This window comes from Epinephelus fuscoguttatus, linkage group LG12, assembly GCF_011397635.1.
Source record: "Epinephelus fuscoguttatus linkage group LG12, E.fuscoguttatus.final_Chr_v1".
NCBI lineage: Eukaryota > Metazoa > Chordata > Actinopteri > Perciformes > Serranidae > Epinephelus > Epinephelus fuscoguttatus.
This window is the reverse complement of record NC_064763.1, coordinates 3,664,587-3,684,802: the sequence shown is the minus strand read 5'-3', so window position 1 is coordinate 3,684,802 and position 20,216 is coordinate 3,664,587. Positions and strand designations below refer to the sequence as shown.

Genomic DNA, 20,216 nt, shown 5'->3' with positions numbered 1-20,216 from the left:
ATTTTGGTTATGGCTCCTTACTTTGTAAATATTGGAATTGTTATGCCTGTAAGTCATTACAATTAGGGGCCGGTGTGTAAGGGCCATTTCAAGGGGTTAATGTGTGTGTGTAGGACACTAAGTTGTCCACTAGGTGTCACTTTGTGTTTTGAGTCACATGCCTACTTAGGTAGGAACCTTTCATCAGGTGACAGGTGTTGCTAGACGGTGGGAGCACAAATAGTTTTTTGACCGCAACGCCGGCACGCCATGTCGAGTGAAGTTTTGTTTGGTGTATTTGTGATTACTGAATTTATGGATTTTGATGGACACTAGTTGTTGGGACTCTTGCATGTAAAACATTGAAGACCAGAACGGTGAGCAATATATAATCCATAAAAAATAGAAGAAGACGTCGGATGTTTTTTATTTCACAAGACACAACGAAGCGGTGCACGGCTAGCGCGTCAATTATGTCTAGCCCGTCTATGCAGCCCCTCAGTGGCTTTAAGTTTTAGGCTTAGCCGCTATAATGATGATTTCGGAATGGACTTCGGAACAATGGGTTTAATATGGTCGGAATATTGGGCTGTTGGACCAATGGGCTGTCGGACCAATGGGCAGTTCCCGCTTCATTCTGAGCTAAAAAGGGACGAGATGGTCGCAGAGTTTCTGCTGGACAGGTATTTTTAGTTTGCCTCTAAGTTTGAATCAACATGGTGGCGCGACCAATGCTTATGGCAGCCTCTGCGTACACCGGTGAAGTAAATTCTTCAATGCAATACAGTCGCGAGTTTCTAACAGACATTAGAAACCGCTGCAGAGATCAAACGCTACAACTGAAAGAGCTCAGGATGTGTAGCGAGCTTGGCCTGCTACGTCAAGCTAGCTCTGAGACGACTGTGGTTTCGCCTGGAGCTATCCAGACAGGGAATAGCTGGCAACGCTGTGACAGGACGTGGAAGCGCGGAGGTGTTAGCTCTAGGCTGAGTGCGAACCCCATCAAACCAGCTGTTCCCAGCATCCTTCTGGCTCCTCACCGAGGAGTGAGGGACTGTTGCGTCCTTGTGTTTACTGAGATATGGATGAATGGTAATATATCAGACTGTTGAGCTAATGGGGCTAACATTACATAGAGCAGACAGAGAGGCTGCGTCATCTGTTAAGCTCTGTGGTGGCGGTCTGGCAATATACACAAACAATTCATGGTGCTCTGATGTGAAGAGGATCTCCCAGTTCTGCTCTAAGGATGTGGAGTTTCTGACTGTGAAATGTCAACCCTTTTCATCTTACTATTGCACTATATGTTCTATCTTATATGTTGCACAAATTGTTTTTAAATGTTTTGTTTCTTTTTGCTTGGGGTGTGCGAAATGTCATTTCGTTGTTGTGCTGTGCATAAAAATGACAAACAAAGAAGTTCAGTTCAGTTCATAACGTTATATGACAACACAGCATCCAGTTGCTAATGGCTAATGTTAGCCTACTGTAGCATAGCCTCTGAAACATTAACGCTATCTTCTGTGTGTGTTTCCACTTACTAGTAACGTTAATGCTACTATCTAACGTTAGCACTGTAACCTTGTTCTAAAACTCATCAGTCATCACTGACTCCAGTTGAGTTTTAAAACTCCGGGGTTGCGTTTGACTGTCTTGGTTGTAACATTACACTCGCTCTCCTCTTCAGTATATCTAACGTTACCTTGCCAACACCTACGTCTATCATAGACGTAATGAGGACATAATGGAGGAGGGGGGAGTAGGTCTTTGGAGGGAGGGGGAGTTGCAGGAGTAGGGGGATGGGACTTTGGAGGGAGGCGGGACTTGTGGATGTTCAAATTTTTTCTAAGTGCTGTGTGAAATGCAAGAAAGGTAAGAGTTGCTTTCAAACTAATTGCTTTCAAAACTAATTTAACTACGCTATACTAAGCTAAGCTAAACTACACTTACTCAACTAATCTTTGGTAGTTGACCATGTTGCCCTGCCACTAACATCTTTCTGCATTACAAACTGCCTCGGTTTGGGGGGGGGGGGTGCAAGCCCATGGACCTTAAAGATGAGGTAAGCAATGTTTAAAACTATCAAAATTAAGTCAACTGTCAATTGTACTTTTATAGCTACTATATGGTGATGGTGATAGGTATTAGCTTTAAAGGTACTCATGTAGTTTCAGAGTTGTCATACTTGTGACCAGCTTGTAATGTGGGAGAAGATAATGCATAAAGAGGCTGGCTCCCTCTGTTCTTATGGTCACATTTAACAAGGTTATATTTGACTTGATAATACTGGCCACTCTTTTAACATGCTTTTTAAGTTTTAATGTATTAAAAACTGCCATATCTAGTGCTAATTCACTGCTTCAATTTCACACAATAAAGTAAGACTTCATACTGTTTCTGTTTTATACAAATTACATTACTGTTTTTCATTGATTTTCTAAAAACATCTGCATTTCTTTAACTGACCAAAGAAATCCTATAGCCTGAAAGCTCAGTAGTTGTGTTTGCTCTTATTGCCACTGGAGGGCAACCTTTCTGCAAATGATTTCACTCCTGCAAGACAACAAATGAGGATCCCAGCCAGGGTCTGCATAAATAAAGATCTCTGCTCCTCACAGCATGCAGACATCTGAGACATGTGAAAATCCCCTGAATGTTAAAAAGGAATAGTTTGGATTTTTTTTAAGTGGAGCTGTGTGAGGTACTCATCTACAGTCAGTCTACATACAGTGAATGACGGTCAACGAGCTCTCTGTTTGGAGAAGCAGAAGGGACTAACCTCCCAGAAGAGGTGTTCAGTAAAAAACATTTTATACATTTAAAAAAAGGCCTACCTAAGAAAAATCAGATTCAGTCTAAGTGGACGCTGTATTAAAAATATTTTCACTGCTGTACCTGGCAGTCAGACAGCCCTTTGGCACTGTATTGTATTTCTCCAGGTTGTTCAAACAAAGAAATGAAACAGCTGTGACTTGTTACACTGAATATAGACATCAACACTCCATGCACAAGACTGAGACACCTCAGCGTTTGCAAAGAACATTTCTCTCAAGAGGATAATGTAAAACCACTTTCAAATAAGTAAGGGAGATTCTTGCTGAAGAGCACAACTGTACACCATCTACAAATAAAGACGTCTCACCAAACAACCAGTAAAGTGTGAAGCGCTGGCATCTCCTGATTCAGAAAGATCCTGACCAAGTCCGACCCAGGACAGCAGTATCTTTTGCAGTTAGTGCTCTTTCTTGGCCTCCAGTTTCCACCCAAATGTGCCCTTTTTGGCCTGTTTAGTAGACTATTTCTCTCAGGGGTCGCGTTAACCGAATATTCTCAGTCATTGACCGTTTTTTTACAACAATGACCAGAAAATCTGAAGGCCGTCGGTCATTTTGACCGGTTGCAATTAACACCCCTGCCCACTTGGCGGCGGAGTGCACAGTCAGTGGTTTAGGTGGCTGCCGTTTTCACACTGCAGAGAAAAAGTCATTCATCTGCTTCATTAGCGTTGTTGACTGTCCACACCAGACATAGGCCTATATACATAGGCTAGACGCCGCATTGACTGCCGCTGCTTATTGGAGCCGACGTCCTCGCCGGCCGCCATCTTGGATGGGTCTCGCTTCGCCTCCACAGTGCATTCACTTCTATTGAGGAAGGAGCTGTATTCACAAGTAAAATAGAATAACTCACTGAATTTTTAACTGATTTTCACAAGGTTTGGTTTGGTACAAACGGCACACATGTAGTTATGATACAGGATGCTTTCGTACATTAAAAATATGGGATTTCATGCTGTAATACTTTCTGCAGATAGCAACAGCATGTTATTTAGGTCACAACACAGTTCTTTTATTCACCTCAACCCCAGAGTGGGATACTGTATAAAGACAATATACACAATACAAAACATAGTATAGCATATTATGTATAGCACTCCTTTGTGCACATATTCACTTTTCCACCAGCTGTGCTACAAATATCCCCTGCTGCTCATCCTTCTGTATCTTTTTTCAAATTATCTTGACCACAGTCCCATTTTCATAGTTATAATACCAATACCAAAATTAATTTCAGTGTTTATGTAAATATTGAAAATGTTTTTTTTTACTACTTTTGAGGGATCACAGCAGTCAGTGTAATAAGAATAAGAAGAACTTTATTAATCCCTGAAAAGAAAATTTCAAAGAAGTCTGTAAGATCATCTATTTAACAAAGAATTATTAAGTCTGATGGCTGTGGGTATAAAAGAGAGTGTGTGTGAGAAATAAACTCAATCAACAATCAAGCTTTTTCTTTATTAAAATATATTAATACATTTATTAATATACTATACTATGTTTTGTATTGTGTATATTGTGTGTATATTGTGTTTATACAGTATAGCCTATACAGTATATACAGTATAGCCTATATATATATGTGTGTGTATATGTGTGTGTATATCTATATCTATATCTATATCTATATCTATCTACTGGTATCTCTATCTATCTATCTATATCTATATCTATATCTACAGTACAGGCCAAAAGTTTGGACACACCTTCTCATTCAATGCGTTTTCTTTATTTTCATGACTATTTACATTGTAGATTCTCACTGAAGGCATCAAAACTATGAATGAACACACGTGGAGTTATGTACTTAACAAAAAAAGGTGAAATAACTGAAAACATGTTTTATATTCTAGTTTCTTCAAAATAGCCACCCTTTGCTCTGATTACTGCTTTGCACACTCTTGGCATTCTCTCGACGAGCTTCAAGAGGTAGTCACCTGAAATGGTTTTCCAACAGTCTTGAAGGAGTTCCCAGAGGTGTTTAGCACTTGTTGGCCCCTTTGCCTTCACTCTGCGGTCCAGCTCACCCCAAACCATCTCCATTGGGTTCAGGTCCGGTGACTGTGGAGGCCAGGTCATCTGCCGCAGCACTCCATCACTCTCCTTCTTGGTCAAATAGCCCTTACACAGCCTGGAGGTGTGTTTGGGGTCATTGTCCTGTTGAAAAATAAATGATCGTCCAGCTAAACGCAAACCGGATGGGATGGCATGTCGCTGCAGGATGCTGTGGTAGCCATGCTGGTTCAGTGTGCCTTCAATTTTGAATAAATCCCCAACAGTGTCACCAGCAAAACACCCCCACACCATCACACCTCCTCCTCCATGCTTCACAGTGGGAACCAGGCATGTGGAATCCATCCGTTCACCTTTTCTGCGTCTCACAAAGACACGGCGGTTGGAACCAAAGATCTCAAATTTGGACTCATCAGACCAAAGCACAGATTTCCACTGGTCTAATGTCCATTCCTTGTGTTTCTTGGCTCAAACAAATCTCTTCTGCTTGTTGCCTCTCCTTAGCAGTGGTTTCCTAGCAGCTATTTGACCGTGAAGGCCTGATTCGCGCAGTCTCCTCTTAACAGTTGTTCTAGAGATGGGTCTGCTGCTAGAACTCTGTGTGGCATTCATCTGGTCTCTGATCTGAGCTGCTGTTAACTTGCGATTTCTGAGGCTGGTGACTCGGATGAACTTATCCTCAGAAGCAGAGGTGACTCTTGGTCTTCCTTTCCTGGGTCGGTCCTCACGTGTGCCAGTTTCGTTGTAGCGCTTGATGGTTTTTGCGACTCCACTTGGGGCCACATTTCAAGTTTTTGCAATTTTCCGGACTGACTGACCTTCATTTCTTAAAGTAATGATGGCCACTCGTTTTTCTTTAGTTAGCTGATTGGTTCTTGCCATAATATGAATTTTAACAGTTGTCCAATAGGGCTGTCGGCTGTGTATTAACCTGACTTCTGCACAACACAACTGATGGTCCCAACCCCATTGATAAAGCAAGAAATTCCACTAATTAACCCTGATAAGGCACACCTGTGAAGTGGAAACCATTTCAGGTGACTACCTCTTGAAGCTCATGGAGAGAATGCCAAGAGTGTGCAAAGCAGTAATCAGAGCAAAGGGTGGCTATTTTGAAGAAACTAGAATATAAAACATGTTTTCAGTTCTTTCACCTTTTTTTGTTAAGTACATAACTCCACATGTGTTCATTCATAGTTTTGATGCCTTCAGTGAGAATCTACAATGTAAATAGTCATGAAAATAAAGAAAACGCATTGAATGAGAAGGTGTGTCCAAACTTTTGGCCCGTACTGTATGTCTATGGTCCACACCACAGGCAGCGCATTTCTCCTGTGCTGACTCCACTCGTCTCAATCAAAAACTATATACTTCTGCCTTTGACCCTCAGGTTTGTAGCGCTTTCTTTGATAAGGTTTATACATTTATTCCTAAAATATCTCAGGAAAGCTTTGAATTATGTGAAAGTCCTTTAACCGTCGAGGAACTTGATGCGGTTATCAAAAAAACCCCATCCAACAAAAGCCCTGGTCCTGATGGGCTGACTTTTGAATTTTATAGGACCTTCTGGGAGGATATTAAAGTTATGATTCTGGCTGTTTTTCGGGAGTGTATAGAGAGTGGAGAGCTAAGTGAATCAATGAAACAAGGCCTCATTGCGCTTATCCCTAAGACTAACAAAGACACTTTATATTTAGATAACTGGCGCCCAATCTCTTTGTTAAACTCGGATTATAAACTGTTCGCTTCACTCTATGCCAAAAGACTAAAACCCTGTTTGGACGAAATTATCTCTCCTTCTCAATCTGGGTTCATGAAGGACAGACACATTAGCAATAACATCCGTTTAATCCTAGACATACTAGATTATTCTGATTTTATTAGCAATGAAGCAATTATACTTTTCTTAGATTTTTACAAAGCTTTCGATACCGTGGAACACCCATTCATAAATGAAGCTTTACTCCATTTTGGCTTTGGGAGAAATTTCAGAACAATAGTTCACACTCTATATAACAACATTAACAGTAGTGTCTCTTTACCTCATGGGACTTCACCACGTTTTGATATTAAACGAGGCATTAGACAGGGGTGCCCAATATCCCCATTTCTTTTCTTAATCGCTGCTGAACTTCTCAATTTATACACTGTACACTGCACTGATATTGAAGGCATAAAAATAGATGAGAATAATTTAATTATTAGTCAGGTAGCTGATGACACTTGTCTCTTTTTAAAAAATGATATTCAAGTCCCAGTCATATTAGAGGCGTTAAAGAATTTCTCTAAAGCCTCAGGTCTTACAATTAATCAGAGTAAATGCGAAATTTTAGCAGTACATGATACAGATAAGACATCAATAAGTGGTATAGAGGTTAAAAAATCAGTTAAATATCTTGGGATCTCAATAACTAAATCATCCCCTGATAGAATTTCCAACAATTTTTTACCCAAAATAGAAAAAGCAAAAAAAATCTTTAACTCCTGGTTGCAAAGAGACCTCACTATTCAAGGTCATGTACTATTGTCAAAGGCTGAAGGTATCTCAAGACTAGTATACCCTGCCATCTCTCTTTATGTTGACCCGAAGACATGTGCAGCGATCGATTCTCTCCTCTTCAAGTTCATATGGAAAAACAAAACAGATTATATTAAAAGAAAAACATGCATCAGGAGCTACTCTGATGGGGGATTGAATGCAATAGATTTCCATACTATTAATAGGATTTTTAAGATTAATTGGATTAAGCAGAGTTTGGCTAAGAACAACTGTCAGTGGTTCTACATTCCTAATTTGTTGTTTAATATGTGTGGCAGTCTGAGTTTTCCACTCTCTTGTAATTATAAATATGATAAACTGCCCCTCAAGCTCGCTAACTTTCACAAACAAGCTCTTGAAGCTTGGTTGATTGCCTTCAAACATAATTTCTCTCCACATTCATGCATACTTTGGAACAATCAGCATATACTTTCCAGAAACAAATCCATATTCAAGAAAGACTGGTTTGATAGGAACATAATCTTTGTATTAGATGTACTTAGCAACAGAGGTAACCCCTACACATATGAAGACTTTGTTCAGAAAAAAAGACATTAATAGCTCTCGAAAAGATTATAACAATGTTATTACAAGTATATCTCCTAAGTTGCTGTTCCTTATCAAAAATGCAGTAATATATGGTTCTTTGAATTCAGAAATCCCCAAGCTTTTAATTGGTGGAAAAGATATTTCAGGTGGTATATGTAGCAATCTGCATATCAGAAAGACACTTATCTGTTCTATTAATGGAAAATAACTTTTCCTGATATCTCAGCAGAAAAAGTTTGGACAGACCATCATAAGTTCCTTTTACCAAACAAAATAAAAGAAGTCCATCTGAAGGTCTTACATAGGTATTATCCTTGTAATGAACTATTGCATAAATTTAAAGCAGATGTCTCTCCACTTTGTTCTTTCTGTAAAGCTGAAAGCGAATCGATTTCTCATCTATTCTACACTTGTTCCTTTTCCCGAGAATTTTGGACTGATACTGCTCTACTGATTTTCTCAGCGTTTAATACAATGACACCAATATCAGAAGAAATGGTCTTGTTTCTGAGCTGTAGTACAGTCTATTAACTGTGCTCTCAAAGCCATCTGTCTTACTGGCAAGTTTCACATTCATAAATCTAGAATCACTCAGACTAAACCTAACATAAATTTATTTTGTGTCGAATTACAATATCTCTTTGCTTCTGTCTCCAAAATAACTAAAAACAAGAAAGCTTTTAAGACCTCTCAAATAATTGGTAAAATCCTATGTATTGAATGATCTAAATGTGTGACATGTAACAAAACTGATGAGGCTGTTCAGCATATGGTATAGTTTTTCCCTCGTACACCTTATTGTTGGTACATGTTTTCTTTTCCCTCTTATGTTCTTAGCATATTAGTTATTTTCTGTTCCTTTTGGTCCATTTTATGTTCCTTTTGGTTATGTCATTTTACATGTTATTAATGTCTTTTTGAAGGATGTTACAGAATAGCAACATGTTAATCAACAATGCGTTGTTATGAATACACATCCAATGTTCTGCAATACGTTGTTATAATTGCATTTAATGTAACACAATGTTAAGTCTATTAATAAAGGATTTAAAAAAAAAAGGAGTGCTGGACCGGAACTGTCGCACAAAAAAAACGAAAAAAAAAGACTCCACTCGTCTGTTCCCGTTAGTACTCGTTTTTTCACTTCACCAGGTCATTTTAAACATGGGTAAGCCCATATTTCAATCGTTTTTTATAACGTAATAAGTTAATGACAATTTGTCATTGAATGTCCATGTATTGAGTGTGTTGGATAAACACTGAATGAATAGGGCATATTGTTCTGACCATTTTATTTATGTAGTTATGTCTGTAGGCTTGGTGACACAAAATTAAAATTGCAATGAAGTGATTAGGGTAGGCCTATTGAAAAATGTGTTCAGCACTGTTGTGTTATTTTAAATTATAAACACAGTATTTTCTCCTCACATTCCTCTGTGCGTGCTGTTATTTTATTTTGAAAATTGGCCGGATTCTCTCATCTTTTCTGTGTCCGACTTCCTGTTTGGTACGATCCGCTCTATCCAGCTTGACAGAAGCGCTTGCGGCACGGGTGTGTGGATGTCTGTTCTTTTCGTTCATGTCCTTATTAATGCACACTTTATAACTTGTTTGTTGGATTTATTAAAAACGAAAACTTAATGTCTTCGAATATCTTTTATCATTTAAAAAACGAAAATTAAAATGACCGGTAAAAATAGATTATGACCGGATTTTTACGACCCTGTCGGTCAAAATGACCGGCGGCGAAAAAGTCTAGCACAATTAACACAGTTACTGTAGGCTAAATATCTCATACAGCCCCACTTCAAAAGTTAGAACTATCACTTTTAAGGGCATGAAGGAGTCTCTCCTGTATACCACCTGATTGATTCTGTGTAAACTATTGACTATCAATTAAAAATGTTTACAATTAAGAAAAAAATGTGATATTGAGCTATAAAAAAGGCAAACAGGTAACCAGGGTACATTCCCAAAAGGTTACCTGGAGGTTAATTTTTAACAACGTTTAGAAAACATCATGTTCAGTGAAACCACCATCTCTTTCAATGTTTCCCCTATATGCAACTAGCAGCGGCGCACCATGCTGCAGATTTTTTTTTTCATCTTAGCTCTTTAGAAACTACCCTTATATTATTTGGCGCTACAAATGCTTCATAACCACACACTTGTGAGTAAAGCATATCCGTCTTATCTCTTAGTAAACTAAAGTTATATTATTTTGCGTGACGGACGCTTCATATAATAACATAACATTATAGCCTACTATTTATCGTGTTATACGGTGAAACGTTTCACCTTATGACGTGATGACTTATGTTGTTTTCACAACGGCATGTCATTTCTGTCTCTACATGGTCTCGCCTTTACAATTCTCCTCTGCTCTGTGTATCGCGCACGGCGGAGTTAGGCCCCAATGCGCATGCACGCGCGCGCACACACACACACACACACACACACACACACACACACACACACTCAGTCACAGGTGAGCACATTGGAGCTCGGCTCGGGCCGCATTTTCCTGAGTCCAAGACATTTATAACGAAGCCAGGCCCGAACCCGCAGCACGGCACTGTGCACACAGTCAATGGAACAGAGCCTGTGTTGCATTCAGGCGTTGTCACGTAAATAACAAATTCCAGCACTTGAATAGGCCATTTATTCTTTATTCCACTAAATTAGACACATTTTGTCGGTCAGTCATTAAAATGGAAGCGAGATTTAAGCGCATCACTTAGCAATTTAAACGTGCATGCTTAATTTAATTAGGGCAAGCCACATCGCAAGCCCCGCGATGTAAATATTGAACACGTTTGCGTCGCGATGGCAATGCTTAAAAGATATAGGCCTAACGTTCAGGCCTAATCTAAATCATCGTGTCTCTTAGACCCAACTAGCCTACTTAAGGAAGTCTTACCTTTAGTTAACATATATTAGACATGATCAATATATCTTTATTAACAGGCTATGTACCACAATCATTTAAGGTAGCTGTAATTAAATCTCTCCTAAAAAAGCCCACCCTGGATCCAGAGGTGTTAGCCAACTATAGACCAATATCTAATCTTCCCTTTCTTTCAAAGATCCTTGAGAAAGTAGTCGCTGACCAGCTGTGACTTTCTCTGTGATAATTATTTATTTGAGTAACTTCAGTCAGGATTTAGAGTGCATCATAGCACTGAGACAGCACTAGTTAAAGGCGCTGTATGTAAGAATGTGGCCAAAACTTTTACTGCACTCAAATTCAAAATACTGCTGCGAGTAGTGTAAGCCCCCCCCTCCCCTACAGATTCGAGGTTGCTGGACAGCGGCACGCTGGAGACTGATGTGTTTGCCCACGGATGGCTGCCGTGGCAGGGCCGTGTCACCGCGTCCTTGATCTTCGGTTTTCCAGCGGACCATTCGAGCAAGTCCGGCTTCTCTGCTGCTAACGCTGCTGCCGGGATACAGCTGAGGAGGAGCCGGCTGCTAATGCTATGTACCAGGACTGCTAACGCTGCTGCCGGGATACAGCTGAGGAGGAGCCGGCTGCTATTGCTATGTACCGGACACTGCTAACGCTGCTTGCCGTGCTGCTGTGGCTCAGTCATAACTGTAACTGATGCTAAGACTTTACTGACTGCGTGACTGGTAGACGGCGGTGGGTGGCGCAACAGGCCAAAACACAAATTCAAAACATAAACATGATTTGTGGACCGTAAAATATTTTTTTTAAATGCAAATATTCTGGCCGTACTGTTGTTGTCGGTAAGATCAGTATGTTGAACATTATTCCTTAGTCTCTGTGACATATTAGGATGATTTTATGACTATTTGCTTTAGATTTCTTACATATAGCTCCTAAATTAGAAATGATCTTCTGACTGTTTCAGACAAAGGACTCGTCTCTGTACTTGCTGTATTAGATCTTAGTGCAGCATCTGACACAATTGACCATCAAATTCTGCTACAGAGACTGGAACATTTAATTGGCCTAAAAGTTTCTGCACTAAGCTGGTTTAAATCTTATTTATCTGATTACTTTCAGTTTGTTAATATTCACGATGAATCATCTCTACGTACTAAAGTTTATTTTGGAGTTCCACAAGGTTCTGTGCTCGGACCAGTTCTGTTCACTTTACATATGCTTCCCTTAGTTAACATCATTAGAAATCACTCTGAAAATGTCCAGTGCTATGTGGTTGATATACAGTTGTATTTATCGATAAAGCCAGAAGAAACGGATCAGTTAAAGCAGCACTTACCTTTCTGGAAATTTTACACTTTTCTTTCTTTAGGTTAAAATGCTATACATAAGCTGATGGCACACTAAAATGTAAGTGAATTCCACCAGAGATAAAAACTCATAATTATACCATTCTCATATGGTTCTAAGAAAGCTTTGACCAATCATTGCAATCATTGGTCGGAGTTTTCTCCTGTCCTGTCTGTCTTCCTCACATGGAGGTCTCCAATTGACGTAACCACTCGCGTAACACCCCCTCCGTGGTGGCGGTCTGGCAATATACACAAACAATTCTTGCTGCTCTGATGTGAAGAGGATCTCCCAGTTCTGCTCTCAGGATGTGGAGTTTCTGACTGTGAAATGTCGACCCTTTTCATCTTACTATTGCACTATATGTTCTATCTTATATGTTGCACAAATTGTTTTTAAATGTTTTGTTTCTTTTTGCTTGGGGTATGCTAAATGTCATTTCGTTGTTGTGCTGCGCATAAAAATGACAAATGAAGTTCAGTTCAGTTCATAACGTTATATGACAACACAGCATCCAGTTGCTCATGGCTAATGTTAGCCTACTGTAGCGTATCCACTGAAACATAAACGTTATCTTCCTTGTGCGTTTCCACTTACTGGTAACATTAATGCTACTATCTAACGTTAGCACTGTAAACTTGTTCCAAAACTCATCAGTGATCACTGACTCCGGTTGAGTTTTAAAACTCGTTTGACTGTCTTGCTTGTAACGTTACAGTCGCTCTCCTCTTGCGTGTATCTAACGTTACCTTGCCAACGCCTACACCTACGTCTATCATATATGTAATGAGGACGTAATGGAGGAGGGGGTAGTTGGCCTTTGGAGGGAGGTGGACTTGCAGGAGGAGGGGGATGGGACTTTGGAGGGAGGCAGGAGTTGTGATGTTCAATTTTTTTTTTCATCTTTTTTTTGTTTTGGATGTGCTGTGTGAAATGCAAGAAAGGTAAGAGTTGCTTTAAAATGAGCTTTAAACTTCAAAGATGCCTTAAAGACATAAAAACCTGGATGAGCTCCAATTTCCTTATGTTAAATTCAGACAAAACTGAAGTTATTGTTCTTGGCCCCAAACACCTCAGAAACTCTTTATCTGATGACACAGTTTCTCTAGATGGCATTGCTCTGGCCTCTAACACTACGGTAAGAAACCTCGGAGTAATATTTGACCAAGCTTTGTCTTTTAACTCCCATTTAAAACAAACCTCACAGACTGCGTTTTTTCATCTGCGTAATATTGCGAAAATTAAGCCTATCCTGTCCCAAAAAGATGCAGAAAAATTGGTCCACGCTTTTGCTACCTCTAGGCTGGATTACTGTAACTCTCTATTATCAGGTAGCTCTAGTAAGTCCTTAAAAACTCTCCAGCTAATTCAGAATGTAGCGGCACGTGTGCTGACAGGAACTAAGAAAAAAGATCACATTTCTCCTGTTTTAGCTTCTCTGCACTGGCTCCCTGTAAAATCCAGATTTGTATTTAAAATCCTACTCCTAACTTACAAAGCTTTAAATGGTCAGGCTCCTTCATATCTTAGAGAGCTCATAGTGCCATATTATCCCACTAGAACACTGCGCTCTGAGAATGCAGGGTTACTCGTGGTCCCTAAAGTATGGAACTACATTAGGGTCAAATGTTTTTTACTTAAAAAAATAAAATTTGAAACTGAAAATTCATGTGTTGATCTTGAATTTTGAAAAATACAACAATGTATTCAAAATAAAAATAAGTATATGAAACGCTTTTTCAGGTTAAATATAATTTTGATTCACTTTGGTAATTCTTTGAATGAATAATTTATTTTCACTTTTCACTTCCATATATATTTTAACATTTGAGGTCTTATTTTTTTCAGTTGCATATTTTATCTTTTCAGATTCAGATCTTATTTTTTACAGTTTCAGCATCAACAGGCCTGTGATGATGGAGCTGTGGACAATCACACTTTCCAGCTCTGATAAATTCGCCACTTAAAAGACGTCACAAAAAAAGTATGTTGTCACAAAAACGACCCCTTAATATCTGTTATGATTTCCCAAAACTTAGTTAACATTTTTCACCAGTGTGCTGGATGTATGGGCTCCAGCAGATTGACCTGACCGACTGGACGGCATCATGGCAAGCGAAGTGGACATTATGCTGCGTTCACAGTGCTATGTGGAAATCGGACATATCAGCACTTAAAATGTGGCTGTTGAACTGCAAAACCTGGCATAATTTATCGCTCTTATACCGCAATTGGTGCTCAGTACTGTCTAAAACAGATTTCTACATGGAAGTTTGTCACTGGCATCAATTTTTACACTGCCAGTCACATGAATATGCTGTATATAAGTGTGGAGTCAGAATTTTTTTAGTTCCTACGTTCCCTGAAGCCACTGTCACTCATGATTACACACCCCTGTCAGCTGATGCCACGCCCCCCACGCCACATCAGGGTCAAAAGTCTGAAACTCAAAAAACAGGTTTGAAACTGAAAAAATAAAGATTTGAAAGTGAAAAAATAAGATTTGAAACTGTAAAAAATAAGACCTCAAATGTTAAAATATATATGGAAGTGAAAAGTGAAAATAAATTATTCATTCAAAAGAATTACCGAAGTGAATCAAAATTATATTTAACCTGAAAAAACGTTTCATATACTTTTTATTTTGAATACATTGTTGTATTTTTCAAAATTCAAGATGAAAACATGAATTTTCAGTTTCAAATTTTATTTTTTCAAGTACAAAACACTTGACCCTAATGTAGCTCCATAATTTTAGGGATATACCATAATGTACTCAAATGTATTCTTTGAATTTCTTAATCCTGATACTAAGTGACAGTGAGAGGACTGTGAGCTAAGGAGGTAAACGCCCTCTGAAGACACTACTACTACACAACTACTGACACTGACACCTGCTCACTGTCAGGGCACACATGAGACAGACGGGATCAGTGGTGGACTCAAAAAAATTTACATGACCTGAAACACAATGCATCATTAATAACATGTTGAATAAAACACCACACTGGTAACTAGCCCATATGGGTTAAGTCTGCATTCTATGCTTAATATGCTTTTCTTTAATATTCTTTAGTTCTGACCGAGCCAGCAGCTGAGCTTGTTGCAGATTCAGATATCTTCCATTATTCAACTGCAAAATTTCCACGGAAGTTTTAGATTTGCGTTTCGAACAATTAATATGCGCGTGCACACACCCAGGGCAGACCTCACTGCTGAAACGTTCCCGCGCATTGTGAAAATGTAAAATAATTTAAAAAGTATATGTCCATCAATAATCAGCAATCATTAGGCGGACGGAGGGTGGTGTTGTCTCGAAGACTGTTTCCCCGTCGATATGTTTCCACTTACCTGAATCTGAACCTAACACTTAGCCCTAATCCAAACCACCGAGGAGGGCGCTCGCATTAAAATAGTACAGGAAACACCATCCGACGGGGAGCACATTTTACTACAACACCAGAAATCTGACGGACACGCCAAGACATAGCGGAACCAAGCGTGAGCGCAGCAAACATAACCGGACAATTTATACTGGCGCACTCCAGTAGCCTCCATGACAGCTAATAGTTGACAACAACACCAAGGTAAACAGATTTTTCTTTCTGGCAGTGCACGTTTCAACACATATCTTTAGTCACTTCGAGTCATTCTAGTCATGGACGGCTGTCTGTCTTTAATGTTCAACCAGCGGCCAGAGCAGCAGAGGAGGCAGCGAGCAGTTCATTCCACCGATGTGATGATGTGATCATACCTGAGACAACTGTCACCGTTAATACATAGCGTGCGCACCTAAACTACAAGAAAATATATTTCCACTTGCATCTGTTTTTTTCTTTTCTTTTTTTTTTTAGCTTAAATGTGTACCAATACACCGAAGCAAGTGTCCAATAATCCAATATTCTTATAGGTTTATTTGAACAATGGTGTCATGGGTGAAGAAAAAACAAAGCAAAACAAAACAAAACAAAACAAAAGAGCTAACGTCAGCAACTAGCCTTATTCTTTCGAAAGTTTGAATAGGGTACATGAATGTCTGCTGGGTTTAACGAAGCTAACCACCTAATGTTAACATTGTCAATGATCAAATGATTAGGCTAAGTGACCGTTTTTTATTAATGAGGAAGGAGGGGGCTGTGCAAAATGGGGGAGGCACTTTGAATATTTCTTTAACACTGGAGAGGGAATCATGTCTTTTGGTATGGCTTGTGGGAGGGACATTCAACTTTAAATGACAGTATTTTGTATTTATTTAAAATATCCTTAGAGCCCAGAACCCACAAGTGGGTTTGAAAGGTAGGTTTTCTTTAAAAATCTCTAAAATCACATCATTTATCATCACCAGACATTGTGAAATAGTTATTGATGGTGGAGGAAGGGTCTTGCATTTTCTTCCAGACACTCAGAGAGGCTTAATGAAAATATTTGTAGCTTTGGGGAGGGTCATGATATTAAAAGTAATATTAATGAGAATTTAAAAAATAGATTAAAAAAAAAAAAATAAAGTCATACCCCAGCCGCCCTCCTACTGTGATAAGTTAAGTACAGTCACTAAGTCACTTTCTTCCTGTTTTCCACCATACCTCTGTGGAGGCTGAAGAGAGCATTTGGAAAACACTTTATGAACCGATTGGATTAACTACATAAAATGGTAATAATAATAATAATAATAATGATAAAAATGTATTTGATATAGCGCCTTTCACAGAAATGAAATTCACAAAGTCAATTCAATCAATCAGTTTTATTTATAAAGCCCAATATCACAAATCACAATTTGCCTCACAGGGCTTTACAGCATACGACATCCCTCTGTCCTTAAGACCCTCACAGCGAATAAGGAAAAACTCCCCAAAAAAACCCCTTTAACGGGGAAAAAAAACGGTAGAAACCTCAGGAAGAGCAACTGAGGAGGGATCCCTCTTCCAGGATGGACAGACGTGCAATAGATGTCGTACAGAACAGATCAGCATAATAAATTAACAGTAATCCATATGACACAATGAGACAGAGAGAGAGAGAGAGAGAGAGAGAGAGAGAGATGCAGGTAATGACAGTAGCTTACAACAACATTAATGAAAGTAATAATATTATAGTTATAGTTCTGGTTACTGCGGTACAATATGTTGAAAGTATGTATTAATATCTGGCAGTATACATGTGTGACAATAATCATATGTGTATAATAACAGAAGAAGTATGACTAATGACTAATGATGGCAGCAGCAGCAGGAGGCATCTGGCGGGACCACGGCAGCAGCACAACCACACACGTCATGCTGTCCAGGCACCGCTGTGATATGAGTTAATCTGAGAGACAGTGGAGCACAAAGGCTCCGGAAAAGAAGCCGAGTTAGTGACATCCAGAATGGCCGAGTTAGCTAGATGCAGTAATAGGATACGAGAGAGAGAGAGAGAGAGAGAGAAGGAGAGAAGGGGCCCGGTGTATTATAGAGGGGTCCTCCGGCAGACTAGGCCTAAGTCAGCCTAACTAAGGGCTGGTACAGGACAAGCCTGAGCCAGCCCTAACTATAAGCTTCACAAAATACAATCAAGCAATCAAACAATGAAACATAGAGTCAATAAAAATGAAGGCAATATAACAAATGAAGCATGGCACTAAAAAGAAAGTAAAACATAGAGCAAATACAGGCTACTGATGCCCCCAAACACAAACATACCAGGGAATAAGCACTAGACAATTTAGGGTGGAACAAAGGCCATTTTCAAGAGATGGGTCTTAAGTTGTTTTTTGAAAATTTCTAAAGAGACTGCATACTGTAACCCTAATGGAAGAGAATTCTATAGTGTTGGAGTCACTACTTCAAAGGCTTGATCACCAGTAGGTCCTTTTTTGAAGATCTAAGGGGCCTACTGACAATATATGGATGGAGGAGATCACTGATGTATTCAGGTGTCTGACCGTGGGGGGCTCTATACATAAGAACAAGTATCTTGAAGTGAGTCGTGAATCTGATGGGAAGACAGTGTAAAGAAGCTAAAATGGGAGTGATGTGGGTTGACCTGCTGGACCTGGTTAACAACCTAGCAGCAGTGTCCTGGATTATACTATTAACAATAGTATTTGAAATATTTTTAGACCTGCTTTTTCGCTACCCCCAGACCTTGCCAGAATGGCAGAATTTCTGTATTTTAACAGGCCCTGTTAACTGTGACATGCTGATGTAAATGAGAAACACTGACATGCAGTTAGTGCAAACTCAGCAGGCAAGGTCCCTCTCTGTGCCCTGTGCACGAGCCCACTTTTCCTACTTTGGTGTGGAGAAAGTTGACTGGCCTGCGCAGAGCCCTGACTTTAACCCCTCACACTCAGTCAGCTCAGTGTTTTCCTACAAAAGTGATGACAGACAACTAACAGACAACACTTTTGAAATGTCTGCTGGTGATCTCTTTTTTTAGTTGATGTTGGCCTCTCTGTCCACGATGATGTCGCATGGCTTCAAGAGCAGTAAGCAGGACTTCACCTTTGGACCATGGAAAGTGACTGCTGCCAGAAACCACATCATGAAATCCAAAGACATTGAACGGTGAGATGCTCCTCTGACAGTAGGTAGCAGATAGGGCTGGGTAGTATATCCTTATGATACGGATATCATAAGGGTGGGTGATATGGCTTAAAAATAATATTGCAATATTTTAGGTTATATTATGATACACAATATGTATCACAATTTTTTGAAATCTCTTACGTAGTGTAGACTACTAAAATAATTTTTTTAATGAACTACAGTTAAAATAAAGTTAGATAAAGTAGCTACTGTCATAATAAGGCTAAATAAAGAATTGTTGTAATAAAGTTAAGTAAAAATACTGTTACAGTAAAGTTAAATCAGAGCACTTCGTTCAGAACAGAGCCACTGGTGCTTTTATTTTGAAGCACCCAGCTCACCTCAGGCAAGGAAAATGTAAAAGAATGAATCGTCATGATGACAGTGACAGCACTGAAGGAGCCAGACTTTGGTATCAGTACTATTGAAATGAACGGGGAGAGCACTGCAAATCACACTATAACTCATCATATCTTTGTTGTTTCAACTTTGACTGAAAAATCCTTCCACCAGATTAAAAAACACACATTACGTGATGTTGACTGACATTTTTTATGTAAACATGTGCGTTCGTGTTCCTTGTTTTTGGTCTCCAAACAGAGCATAGCTCTGTCCAGCAGAGGCTGAGATGCAGCTGCTGTAGTTTAAAGTATGATTTTCAGTGCCCGTCCCATTGACTCCAGTATAACTGGCGGAAACCAAAGTCTGGCTCCATGAACACTGTCACTGTCATCATGACTGTTCTTCTTTTATATTTTCCTTGGTTTTAACTGTTGCTGCTGCACCTTTAAACTTGAGAATTTATTTACTGTAAGCTGGAAACAAGCTGACAGCTCTCCAGTTCATATATTAATAATAATTGCAAGCCGCAGTGGTGCTCAATGGTCACAAAATGTGACTAAATACAGTAGCTGTCTGGAGCATTGCAGATGAGAATCACACCTCGCCTCCTCACACACTTGCTCAGGAGAAGGTGATCTGGATGGTTGGAGGAGTGTGTGTGATGTATCATGCTTGTGAGTCTTTTTGTGTGTGGGTGCGTACCATGCGTATGCCTGCGGTGTGCCAAGTAGGTGGAGTCTGCATACCATCTGAGGGGTATCATAGCCGGCAGGCTAAATTAGAGCAGCGAGAGCAGCGTCTATGTCACCATGACCACATGGCTTATACAAACACAATCAAATCCAGGAATATTGATAAAACAGAGAACTGATTCATTTCATTCAGACTTACAGAAAAGTGTACTGTAAACATTGCTGTCCATGCAGGCACTTATTTTTCAATTGGGAGAGCTACTGTGGCTTTTGCCCTGAAGGCAGACATTGTTTGTTTCGTCAACTGACAATTTGGTCAAAAACATTTTCATATTTGATTTTCTCCATGTCATCCATCCCTAGTTAGCAGATATGTATATGTCTCCTACCTTTTACTTGTTAAAATCTGTTGGGAGCTCCAGTTGGTTCAGCTTTTAC

At 39.5% G+C, this 20,216-nt stretch overlaps 1 protein-coding gene across 2 annotated transcripts in view; it reads left to right on the top strand.

Moving 5' to 3' along the window:
• tiprl (TIP41, TOR signaling pathway regulator-like (S. cerevisiae)) overlaps nucleotides 1–20,216 on the top strand; it is a 46,744-nt gene that overhangs the window by 10,802 nt on the left and 15,726 nt on the right. The window contains exons 1-2 of one of the 2 annotated variants that reach the window (XM_049591598.1): nucleotides 15,617–15,762; nucleotides 18,596–18,723. In XM_049591598.1, coding sequence (XP_049447555.1) covers nucleotides 18,599–18,723 — 125 coding nt within the window. In that variant the 5' untranslated portion in view covers nucleotides 15,617–15,762; nucleotides 18,596–18,598. Of the gene's footprint in view, nucleotides 1–15,616; nucleotides 15,763–18,595; nucleotides 18,724–20,216 lie in introns of those variants that run through there. The other variant, XM_049591597.1, reaches the window with a different exon arrangement.